The 12758-nt window shown below is 38.9% G+C and overlaps 1 protein-coding gene across 12 annotated transcripts in view; it reads right to left on the reverse strand.

Moving 5' to 3' along the window:
- The window catches only part of OSBPL6 (oxysterol binding protein like 6), a 207072-nt gene that overhangs the window by 17529 nt on the left and 176785 nt on the right, over window positions 1–12758 (reverse strand). For 6 of the 12 annotated variants that reach the window (XM_067741421.1, XM_067741424.1, XM_067741425.1 and 3 more), the window contains 3 exons: window positions 11998–12021; window positions 4640–4747; window positions 2826–2963 (listed from right to left, as the gene is read on the reverse strand). In XM_067741421.1, coding sequence (XP_067597522.1) covers window positions 2826–2963; window positions 4640–4747; window positions 11998–12021 — 270 coding nt within the window. The remainder of the gene's footprint in view (window positions 1–2825; window positions 2964–4639; window positions 4748–11997; window positions 12022–12758) is intronic. The other 6 variants (XM_067741422.1, XM_067741427.1, XM_067741430.1 and 3 more) reach the window with 2 other exon arrangements.

The following is a 12758-nucleotide window of genomic DNA, read 5'->3' on the forward strand; positions in this document are numbered from 1 at the left end:
TGTTGGATAGTGATGAGCATTATGGAAAAAAAATCAGAAGGGAAGAGGCAAGTGAAAGGTCAGGGGTGAGGAGGAAATGGTAGCTCTACATTGTAGGTAGGGCATCCAGGGTAGGCTTCTCAGAAGGTGACTTTTGAGTAGACTGAAGTGAGTGAGCGATTTGACCGCGTGGCGCTGGAAGTGTTCAGCCAGGGTGGGCGGCAATGCAGAGGCCCAAGAGCCTTTGGCAGCTGTCATGCAGAATATGCAGTTGAGCCCATCCTGCAGCGGCTACTAGGATTCTCACATGTACAGTAAACCAACCAGGTGGGCTTGCCAAGTCTGTTGTCCAGAGACTCAAGGAGCCTTCTGGGGGCATCTCATCACAAGGGAACTTGGAAACTTGGGCAGATGAGGTTGCCTCAGGAACAAAGTCTTAGCCTAAGGGGAAGAGCAACCTTGAGAACATGGAGGTGCCCGTCACTTGGGTTTATCTCCTGGTCTAGCTTCTTCAAATACTTAAGACTGAGTGTTGTGATAAAGGGGAAAGATTTAAGTAAAACACAGACATTTTATGAAAACCTGTAAGATCCAGTCACAAAGAATAGATGTATAGCTTAGTTCTTTCCAGTGTGGGTTGTAGGAGAGAGTCACTTTTCTTGTTTCAGCAACAGACAAGGGGTGTCTGGAGCAAATTGACAACTACAGGAAGCACTCCATTGGCCTCTGGAAGGCACCAGAAGAGAGGCTGCAAGAAGCTGCAGCTGAGAGCAGAGACCAGATTATGAGTCTCTGTACGATAGCTAAGGAGTTTATATTGGACACTGGGGAATAGGGACATCATCAGATTTGCATTTTGGAAAGATTAGCCAGGCTGCCCAGTGGAAAATGGATTCGAGGAGGCAATAAAGGAGGCAGGAAAACTAGTTACGGAGACTGACAGGGTAATTTAGGTGGGGAGCTGATGAAGGATTGAATTGCAGTAGCAGCAGTGAAGCTTTAGGAAATTATATGTATCTGAGAGTATTTAGGTGACAGAAGTTACAGAACCCGATGAGTAAATCAACATGGGTGATGGGTGGTAGTGAAGGGAAATACTGAGGCAACTCAGGTATTTGATGTGAACAACTGGGGAGAAAAGCACTTAGAAAAGCAATATGAGAAGTATGGGTTAAGTTTGAGTTTTTCCCCTTGGGGGGTGTGTGTGTGCATGTGTGTAAGGGGGCTGCTGATTAATTCACTTGGACATGCTGAATTAGACAGTCTGTGGAGCACCCAGGTGGCAATGTCTCACAGGCAGGTGGTTGGGTGGATCCTGAGCTGACTCTTGCTCTCTCTTTAGACCTGCTTTCTCCCTGAGCTGTAGACCTGAACATCCAACAGGTTGCCAGATAACTCCACTGGGAGGTCTGATAAACTCACAATGCCTTAAAGTGAGTATATCAACTCCACACGCCTCTGTCATCTACTACCTTGCCCCTCTATCGGCCACTTGGTCCACTCTTTCACGGGGGTAGCACCACCCTCTTGCTTGGACTCATGCATGTAACCTGCTTCACATCCTCTTCATTTCAGCATTGCCAGTGGCTGGTGCAAGTGGCAACTGGGTGCCCAGTTGAATGTGACCCCAAGAACTAGAAATAGGGAAATTAGGTTGCTCTCATAGGGCTATGCTATGAACTTATCAGATGATGGGTCAAAGCCCAGATAATGTATAGTTAAGTTTGTCTGCTTGAATAAGGACAAAGAACTGGGTCAGCAATGGAAGCCCAGAAAAGGGAGAGTCAGAGAAAAAAATGCTGGTAGCATGTAGAACTAGCATTAAACTAGTTCTCTGTCTTGTGAATGGGAGTTTCTGTGAATCTTTTAATGTATGACTTGGAATCTGAGAGGCAAGTGCCTAGCTTGATGTGGTAACAAATTCAGTACCTGATACAAGAATTCTGTTTTAGCTTTTCTCCATTAGAAAAGTGATGTGTTCACTCTTTCTTTCTATTTTCCACTTATTTTTGTTTCTAAAATCACTCATACTTCCAAACATCCAAAAAGAACTACTACTAATTGTCAGGATTTTTCCTTTCAATCTATTTTCCATGCATATGGAAATAACACTGAGCAACTATTTCATCTCCTTTTTGTAAAAATGCAGTACAGATTTGCAATCTCAAATAGCAAAATTCTTAAACAACTGTGTGGGAAAGAGCTTTGGCTGCTTCTCCCATGCCAAAAAAGAAAAAAAAAAATTCTAAGTGTACTTGACTAAATTTCAGTAAAAGAATTTCTGCAACCTGACCAAGGAAGAGATTTCTTGTTTCCAAGACCTTGTCAAGATTCACGGGCATGACAAGCAATCCAATAACGCTTTTATGGTAGCCAGTGGTAACCTCCAAAAATGATAATTAGCCAACTAGATATCTGCTAGACATTATCCTTCTAAGTTCAAATTCTTGTCTCTGGTAAAGATGTGTATGGATGTGTGTGTGTGTCTGTACAAACATGAATGGTAATTTTCTTATTTTCTCACGCTTAATGTATTTATTAGCTAGTCTCCTTCTATAAAGGAGTCTGTTATCAACTATTTGTTTACCCTGAAATATGAACTGTACAGATAAGTCAGAATAAATCTTGATTCTTTCTTTTCATTCATCAAATTTGTGACTATTGAGTTGGTGCCCAGTGTTAAGGGCTCAGTAAATGGAAACCATATAGTTTACATGCTTTTGGCTTTGCTACTATTTAGACATCTTACTATAATATTTTTTTAAAAAAAAGTTCCACAGTCTTACTTTCTTTAACCGAAACTCATGGCCAGAAGCAGTTAGGGTTGATGCATCAAGGAACCTTACCTCATTCTCTGATGAGCTTGCAGAGAGGAGCACTTCTTGGGCATCGAAGAACTCAGAGACAGACTCCGACATGGAGAGGCGGCTCTCATTGGCTACTTGCTGTGACAGGGGGAGACTGACATGGATTTGCTCACCAGCCTACAGAAGAGAAAAGCAGATGGTGTAATCCTTTTCTTCCCTGTAAGAATGGCTATTTGTTCAAATGAGACCATGACGTACTAGCCAGATTTCTAGAAAAATTCATACTATATGTTAAAAAAGTGGTGACCACAGCTAATTTTCACTTGCAACTGAGTAATGACCACTGCATAAGTTTCCTTCCAATATGCCTAAAGAATCCAAAAGGTGCAGCTGAAAGGTGAGTTGATTTTAAATCTATGCTCAATTAATATTAAGTGGAATGTAACAGGTTGAGCCCCTATCAATACTCTGAATTGACTGTGGAGACAAGTTCCTTGTCACATGCTTAGGCTTGTCATTAACTAGCCATATTCTAACCAGTATACTACACCTCAAGCAGTGTCTGTAGAAACCACTAGAGATATGCTAAGAAAACAGTCTAGAAGACTAATTTTTGAGACGGAATATATAAAAGTCATTTTCCAGTTTGATCATGAATTTTATCCAATGAAACATATGATTAGAGTATTGAACCTTATTTCAAATTGCATTTTTATTCAGTAAGTAATAAATATTGTTTTCAAGGATACAATTTAAGTTTCAATCAGAAAAATATGTAAGAGAACTAAAATATATATATTCTAGTACACATTTCAAGTTGCAAAGAAGATTCAAACTGAGATGGTTGACTAATTTTTGAATGACAAAATTTTAGAAATACCTCTAGATTCTGGGCAGTTGAGTAGGCATAAGTGTCATCAGAGATCACAGGACCCATGGAGGTGGATGGACGCGGGGTGGGTAACTTACATCAAAGAGAAGCTGTCTGGGGATGGTATTTCCTAAGCAGTTAGATGGCAGAACACTTGCACCCACAGATTTCTAGAAAAATGTACATTTTTGGTGCAAATATGGCCTCAGTATTAGTTAAAACTCTCACCTTGTTACATGTATTACTGTTGAAAAGTATAAATTCTCATGGCTAAAAATAATAATTTTATAAAGGGTTATAAACAGAATTATACACTCAAGTTTAGCCCAAATACTGAATGTTCTCCTATCCTCTAACCATTTCTTCAAAAATTCTTCTGAAAAATGGAGTAATAGCACCTACCTCAGAGAGTTGTTGGGGGTGTGAAATGAGATAACATGTATAAACTGGGTTAGCACAATGCCAAGCACATAGTAAGCATTCACTTGACACGCGTTAACCATTAATTATTAGCATCATCATCAGTAGGAACTGTAGCAGCACTAATAGTAGTATCTTAGCAAGGTCAGGTGACTTCTCTTCTTAGATAGGACTTTTAAAACAAACCTTAAGCAAACTTTTATTTAGCACCTTCTCAGCTGAAAGAGTTTGTTTTCAACATTTCATGGGCCACTGATGATAAGAAATATTTCAAATGAAGAGTGAGAGAAAATTCACAAGCTGGAGTATATACAAACTAAATATTCAGTAGCATGAGATGAACACAGGAATAAATAAAAACAGACAACGGATCACCAATAATCAATGATGTCAAGCTCATGTACATCCTTCACTCCAAAGAACACTGAACTGTCAGCAACACAATATTTATGCAGGGAATCATATCAGCAGTGAAAGAACTGTATAAAAAATAAATAAAAATAGGCAGTAGATTTAGGTGCTATAAAATAAGTATTCTACATCTATTAAAAATGAGTCTTACCTCATCAGGGCTAGGAATAATATTTACACTGACAACCTGATCACAAATAATAGATTCTGAATGTATTCTGTTCAACCGACTCCTTAGTTCAGCGTTCTGGTTGAGTGCCTTAAAATAACAAAAACCGCATATGTAATTTCAAGTTGTGACGCAAGCATAAAGCAGAACAAGCACACAGGTACACTTCAGACAACAAAGTCTTATGATGTTCTTAGCTGAAACTTTTGGAGCCACCATAGGCCAGATCCCCCTGGTAAGAAGGAAATAAATGGCTCAGAATTGAGGCACTCATTTTTTTGCAATATAAGACCACTACTTAGTAGGTTAGTGGGTTGAAAGAGTTCATGGATTTCATAAAAATGATTCATGGGATTTTCTCTCCCTTACAGTCAGGTCCATTACACCCAAGCCCAGTCTACCACCACATATATATCACATTTTACACCCTAGGATAAAAATTATTGATTCTTTCCATTTTTTTTTTTTTTTTGGTTTTAGTTTCTAAAATTTGGGAGTTGTTTCAAAACCAGATATCTTAAAAATTATTTGGAAATGTAGTGAACAATGAACTGGCTTTATTTTATATCTAGAGCTATATTTTAGAGCTATATTTTAGTCTGGTGAAAGAAAATAGTTGTCTTTCCACTTTCTAGGAGCACATAATTAATACCTATGACAGTACCACAGAACTAACTCAAGCGTAGACCAAAGATGTCTTCCTTGAACAGTGTAAACATCGACAAGTATAATAAAGAACATATCACAAAAAGGAAACTAACTCCAAGCTACCTGCATCTCATGACTTTTAACACATCCTAAGTCAGCATCAGTAAAACACCATCTGCTACAACCCAGTTTAGAGGGTGGGGCAGAAAGAGAGCAGCTTTACATAAGCATGGGCTCCCTAACAGGGGCCCTGTGGACAGAGGCACATGGAGCACATTAGTGCATGGGAACCTGTTCCATATACAGAAGACACATGTAGCTGACTGGATTACACCAAGGCTCAAGTAAAAGACCTTTGTGAGGACAAAGCCCAGTGAAAAGCTGGACAGCTCCTTTCCTTTCCATTAAAACCAGCAATTAGAAGATGGAAGTGAATGTTTCAGAGTGAAAGATAAATGTCAGGACTTACTGAAGAGCACATCTGCCCCAGGGAGTGAGGATTCTGCTTTTCTTTGTAAAGAGTCGATGACTACGGGAAACCAATACATAGACAAATATAACAGCATAACTATAACTCTGTACCTATTAAATCACCCAGGATAAATTACACAGTGGCTAAACTTCACACTTGCATTGAGTGGTGCAGAATCCTTGGGCATGGAGCACAGAACAGCTCCTCTCCCTTCATCCCAGCTTTTGCTTTTTAAGAAGAAAACTGTTCACTCACAGCTTTTGGGTTTTGTTTAAAGTCTTTAGAACCAGTTCATAAAATATGTGTAAAATAGAACACACTTGGTCTTGTGGGCTGTCAAGTATTGATGGATTAAAGGTGGACACAGATCCTACAGTCATATTGCAGACAGGAGGAAATATGTGTCCAGTTCTCTGAGAAAACAGGGATGTGTTAGTGAGAAAAAAGGTGATTACTTTTTTAGTAAATAAACCATGTGCTTCCTAATACCTTTATATTCTGCAAAAGTGCTCAGGATCATTTTTCTTGGAGCAAAATCTCGAACACTTGAAATTTGAAAAAAAAATACTGTATCATTCATATTCTTTGTGACTACATATGCTTATTTGTTCTTTCATTATTTTTCTGTCCACAAGTGTACTGAAAGCTGTCTTAGTTATTGAAATAATTAGAACCAGATATATTTTGTTGTCTTGGAAGTAGGAGGCCTTGTTGTAGGTTGTTTGATGGTTTTAATTGCAGAATCACATTCATGGCTTCAGGGTTTCACACAAACCTCAACTAAGGGTTCCTCCAGAGTAACTGCACCTTCTGTTGCCCCTGGAACAGAGTTAACAAAACAAACCCCACAAAAACTCAAGGGCAAGGATAAGTAATGTTTTTTTCAGAGGGTGGGAGTTTTACACACAAGTTTCCCATTTATAAGGAAACTTGGAGAATTGTTTGCTCTGGATGTCTAAGAAAGTTAAATTCCCATTTAAGCGCTCATCTCATCCAGTATTCATTAAATGTAATCTTGCCTACAGGTGTGTGTGAAGGCACACAAGGTGGCCTCTAGCTGATAATATCAATAGGAAATGAGATGAAAATTAAAGGAATATTGTATTAATAATATATATGCAGTGGTAGAAAAACGTTACGTGGCACAAAAAAGCGTGGAAATAAATAACTATTCCAACTCTGGCAACCCCAAGGGCAGAGGGTGTAAGCAGATGCGGAGCATGCAACAGCCCATTTCTGTGTGTCTTGCCAGGACGGCTCCTCCTTTTGCCTCAATCACACAGACTGTTTTGAAGTTGGCTACAACCAAGCGCCATGAGCGCTCTTAGGGAGTGCTCAGGACCACATTTGTTACCTCCCTCCCTGAAGCTCACCTATTTTCTCTACAATGATATTATGGAAACATCCTTGGGAACATCGAGGTATACAGATATTTTCAGTGAAATGACACTATTAGTGATAATTAACATAGAAGAGCCCAGTTGATGGCAGAAACAATATACAGAATGCACCCGAGGAGTCTGTACCGTGGTGAAGCGAGGGAAAAGGAGGCACGTCGCCAGCCACTTGCACCAGCTCATGAGCAAGAAAAGCCATGGGAACTTGTGAGTAATAACATTGCTCCAGGAGTGGCAGGCGGGGCCAAGGCCTAGCAGGTAGGAAGCAGCCTCGGGCTCAGGAACTGTGCCTAGATTCTTTAGGAAGTCTCACTACTTGCTTCCATAAGTGAGTTCAGACCGCACTACAAACTCTCGGCAAAGTATACTCATTTTCCCACACCTCATGTCCCTCATACACACTCAAGCGTAATATATCCAAGAAACACATAATTCCCGACCCACCTATAAAAGAAGTTACCATCTTGAAGTTCTGAGCCAGAGTTAATTGCCCAAATCCTCACCTCCTTGGCTATTAACTACCATTCACCCTCCTAGGCAGACAATGGGTGAGAATTTACCCTAGACTGGGTGAGACTCTGGCATAGCATATGCATTTTACTGAATGGAACTGTGGGTTCTGGGAAGGACACATAGAAGCCTGAAGGCTGGAGAAGGATATGAAACAGGGCAATATGGGATCACCAGAAGACTTACACCCCTCAGATAAAAGCAAAACTGGTTGAAAAGGAGTGAGAATATGAGTATGGAAACTGTCAAAGCTAGAGCTATCAAGAACCTGGGTATCTCTTAAAAATCACCTTGTTTTTTATTAAAAAAAAATACTATTATAGTGTATTTGGAAAACACAAAAAAGTAGAAAAATATTTTTAAAAATTCATACCTTACTACCCAATCAACCAATTTCTGGTAGCTTGGTATATTTCTTTCTTTCTTTCTTTTTTTAAATTTATTTATTTAATTAATTTATTTTTGGCTGCATTGGGACTTCGTTGCTGCACGTGGGCTTTCTCTCTAGTTGCAGTGAGCGGAGGCTACTCTTCGTTGCGGTGTGTGCACTTCTCATTGTGGTGGCTTCTCTTGTTGGGAAGCACGAGCTCTAGGCGTGCAGACTTCAGTAGTTGTGGCATGTGGGTTCAGTAGTTGTGGCTCGTGGGCTCTAGAGCACAGGCTCAGTAGTTGTGGCACACGGGCTTAGTTGCTCCGCGGCATGTGGGATCTTCCCGGACCAGGGCTTGAACCAGTGTCCCCTGCATTGGCAGGCGGATTCTTAACCACTGCGCCACCAGGGAAGCCTGGTAGCTTGGTATAGTTCTTTCTAGCTTTTTTTCTTATGCATTTTCCACATTATTTAATGGGAACATACTCTACATCCTGTGTCTGCCACTTATTCTTTGTACACAGATATTTATTTTATGTTTCAAACTCTTCACAAATGTGGTTTTAATAACTGCAGAACAAGTGATTATTTTCTACTCTTGGGCACTTACGTTGTTACTGATTGTTATTAGGATAAATAATGCTGCCATGAACGTTTATGTGCATATAGGCTTTCTACATTCAGCATTAACCCCTTAGGTTATACACATCAGCCATGGACCAAAGGGTCAAAGGGTAAAATATTTTTAAGGCTTTTAATAAATATTGCCAAATTATGTCCAAAATGACATCAATTTACAGTTACTGGATAGCTAAAAAAAAGATGTAAAGGATTCTATGAAGAATATCTTCATATACAACAAATTTGGCCAAGTCTCAGGGAACTCTGAAATTCAGGAACAAATCCACTTAAAACATTTATCCCAACACAGAATACTTATTTTGGATGTATAAAATGTTGTAGACAGGAAGGATGGTAAACGCTATGACTGGGATCTTAATTATGCTGCTATGTGCCTTAAGCCAATGTTTTTGCTTACATTCCCAAACATACCACGTTTCACCGATTCTAATACGCACAATTCCTCAAACATTAACACCTCTGAAGCACTGGTCAGTTTAACTGACAGTTTTTTCCTTCTTAGTAATGCACAGAATGATAGCACATCTAACGGTGGACGCCGTACTGATTTAATGAAATTCAGTTACTCTAGACTGAGTACTGGGTCATATTCTGCTGCTCACATTTGTATGGACCCAATACCCAATGCATTTAGCAAAAGCTGTGTACAAACTCCGGGGCCAGAAATCAAACTGGTAATAGTGACGGAGTGTAATGTATTGAGGACAGACTCAAGGCAAGTTGAATCTTTCCTTATAGTAATCTAGGGTGCTGAGTTTACCATAGGCTTACTATATACTATTTGATTTTGGTGTTCAGTACTTAAAATTATAGCTGCTGTGAAATAAGGTCATTTACAAAGGGATACATGCCACACAAAATACCTTGTCCTACAGGTGTAAATCCAACATCTATGCTGCCTTTCAGGTGTAAAAGTTTACTTTTAAAGTTTCATGGGGTAAAATAACAGAATTATGTACATTTTTGTATATGTATAGATCAGGGATGAAATACTACTTTAGAAGAGAAATTCATTATACTGTTCAGCCTTGCAAATTATTACATGCCCAAGGCAGGTAAAAATTTATGCTGAGCATGTAGTGAAGAATGCTAATTTTACTTATCTTCTTATGCTATGTACCTTCTAAAAGGATGATGGAATTTGCCAAGTTGATATATTTAGAAGCTTTATTGAAAAGCTGCATTTTAATCATCAGACCTATATCAAATCAGACTTATGTCAAATAAAAAATAAGCTTTAAAAACGTAAGACTAATCTAAGAAGTTATTTAAACAGTCTCTCTCTCTCCTTCCCTTTCTGGGGGGAGACTTGGATTGGTAACTGTTCATTAAAAAAATATCTGGGTTTTAACTGATGATACCTGAATAAGGATCAAAGATGTCTTTAGGCTACCTAAAATCACACTATAATGTGAAGTTATATTAACATAGAAACATACGTAGAACAGCTGTCTCAATGTACTCAAGCTATTTCATATCTTGTTCAATCCTTAGGGCTATATTTAAAGAGGCACAATGAAAACAATAGAATTGGCCAATCAGGATGGCTACTTCAGTTAATTGTTTCCCATCTTCAATGTCTCCTTATCTGCTAGTTCCTTCCCTTCATGACACAAACAAACTTAGATGACTGCCAAATTCAAGGTTGACTTTCAGTCCATATATCATTTGCTGCTAAGTCAGACCCTGTTAACCTTTTCGTTCTTGAAATTATCAAAACTGTTTACCCTTGATCTCAATGATCATAGCTATCTAAATTTGTCAGCTGTTTACCCTGGGTTTCCATCAAAGGATCCTCGTTTTTTCAGCTTGTCCTTTAAATTCTAATGTTCTCTATGGCAGCTCCATTGGCCTCTTTTATTCTGACTGAAAACACAATTTATCAACATCTATAAATTCACCGATATACGGGGGTATCCACATCTTCCTGCCAGGGCCTCTCTCCTGAGCCCTAGAGCTCAGGAGGAAACGACCCACCCAATGGGAAGGTATGTACAGAACACAAGGATGTGAACACAGCCAAGATGCTGTGATAACACAGAACTGGAAGCACTGAATTCGCTAGTGGACAGGGTATAACTATCTTTATAGTCCCAAATTATTTTCAAATTTTTTGAGTTCAAGAAAATGAAGTAAATATAACACGCCCTGCCCCTTGCAAATAATCCAACAAAAATCTATTGAGGTTCTAAGTCTAGATGCAAATAAATGTTTAGACAAGAGAAGGAAACATTTAACCCAAAGCACGCAGTCGATGTAATTTCATTTTATTTTACTTTTATTAGGTTGGTAACAGCTGCTGCTGTCTCCTGAGGTCCATCAAGGACCAATTCTTCCACGAACCTGATCTCTGGGTCTGCTCACAGCTCAGGCATCTCTCATTTCTCTGAACACGCAGAGGCCTGGAAATCTGCACTGCTCATGTGCCACTGGGAATGGACTACAGCATGGTCCATTTAACTGTTTCCTGAGTAAATACTGCTCATCTCAGTAGTCAGATCATGAACTTCCTGGGCACATGGCCAGGGCTACTTTTAACTTGGTGTCCTATACCTTGCACTGTACCTGAGGTACAGTAGTTGAATGAAACACAATGAATGAATGAACAAATGAATGACTGCTTTAAAATTTCTCTTCATCACCATTTCTAATCTCACCTGACCTCCCAAACTTAGATGTGTTTACTATTCTCTGTCTTACCAACAAGCAAATAAAAGCAAGCAGGCGGGAAACAAGCATATTTTCTTATTTTTCTTAGTACAAGCTTATCTCATACCACTAAGACTTCAATCCTTAATACATCTGAAGAAAAACACTGCAACATGTAGGGGGACAACAGTGTATCTGACACATTTACAAGATGACATACAAGATGTTTACTGATCTTTTTTCTGATCTTTCTGATTCATGATCCTTTCAGGATCACGATTCAGAAGATCGATTAACATGGACTAGGTGTTCGACAGATACATGACATGAGATCAGTACAGGGAAACCGTTCAAGTGTGCATGTGAAGGAAGCCCTCTGAAGACTGGAACACAGTTGCCGCTTTGAATGCTCAGGCTCTCGAGTTCCCTAGTTTTGCACTGGAAGCAGAATATGCACCTCAACTGACAGTGTTTGATGGCAAACAGCAGAACGTGTGGCCCAGAAAACAGCATTCAATAACGTGAAACTTAACGCTGAAAAGAAGCTGACAGGTCAGGTACATAAAACATGGTGAGACCAGTTTAAGTCTAATTTTCAGGAACTGAGGCAAACTCTTCAAGCAGGAGCTGATCCACATGGAAAACCACTTACCCAGGATTTGCTTGCTCCTTCGCTCTGATCCAAGGCACCAGGAAGTGAACAATATTTTATATAAACACTGAGTTCTCACACAAAATCAATAACAACATTGAAGTCTCAAAGGAAGTTTTAAAGGTTAATTTATAGACTAAATGAAAATATTTCAGAGGAAGTGCTCAGTGTAAGAAAGCATAAGGGCAGTTTTAAAGGATTTTTAACAGAGATTTCAACCTTGAAATACACAGGGACTTGATTAGTATTAATAAGATCAATATAATATATATTGAGTAATATTTATTATAGTGTAAAATATATACTGAAATATATATAAGAGTCTAGCCTCAGGGAGCATAACTTAGGAAGAAAATCCTAAGAGTGCAAATCAGAATAGAAAAAATAGGTAATAGTTATCAGTAATTTTCAACAGATTAAAATGTAAGTGGGAAAAAATAGTAAGTGTGGAAGATCTGGTAGATTTTGTCTATTTGACATTGGATCAAACATATTCTGGAACATAACTGTTTAAATGTGTATGTAAATCATGTATAAATGCACGATTTTTTTTTTTTTAAAGCAGGAACTGCCTTATAATGACTACAGAGAGGCATTAAAAGTATTCAATCAACCAAAATAGCAATTATGTTTGCAAGCAAGTTTGGTTGATTTTCACTCTTACCTTGATACTGTTTGGAAGAAAAGTAATAAAACATAATATTGACACTGCAATGTCTTGGGAGAATTTCAGATGATGTGCCATCCCCATGATGGATTGC

This window comes from Pseudorca crassidens, chromosome 6, assembly GCF_039906515.1.
Source record: "Pseudorca crassidens isolate mPseCra1 chromosome 6, mPseCra1.hap1, whole genome shotgun sequence".
Taxonomy (NCBI): domain Eukaryota; kingdom Metazoa; phylum Chordata; class Mammalia; order Artiodactyla; family Delphinidae; genus Pseudorca; species Pseudorca crassidens.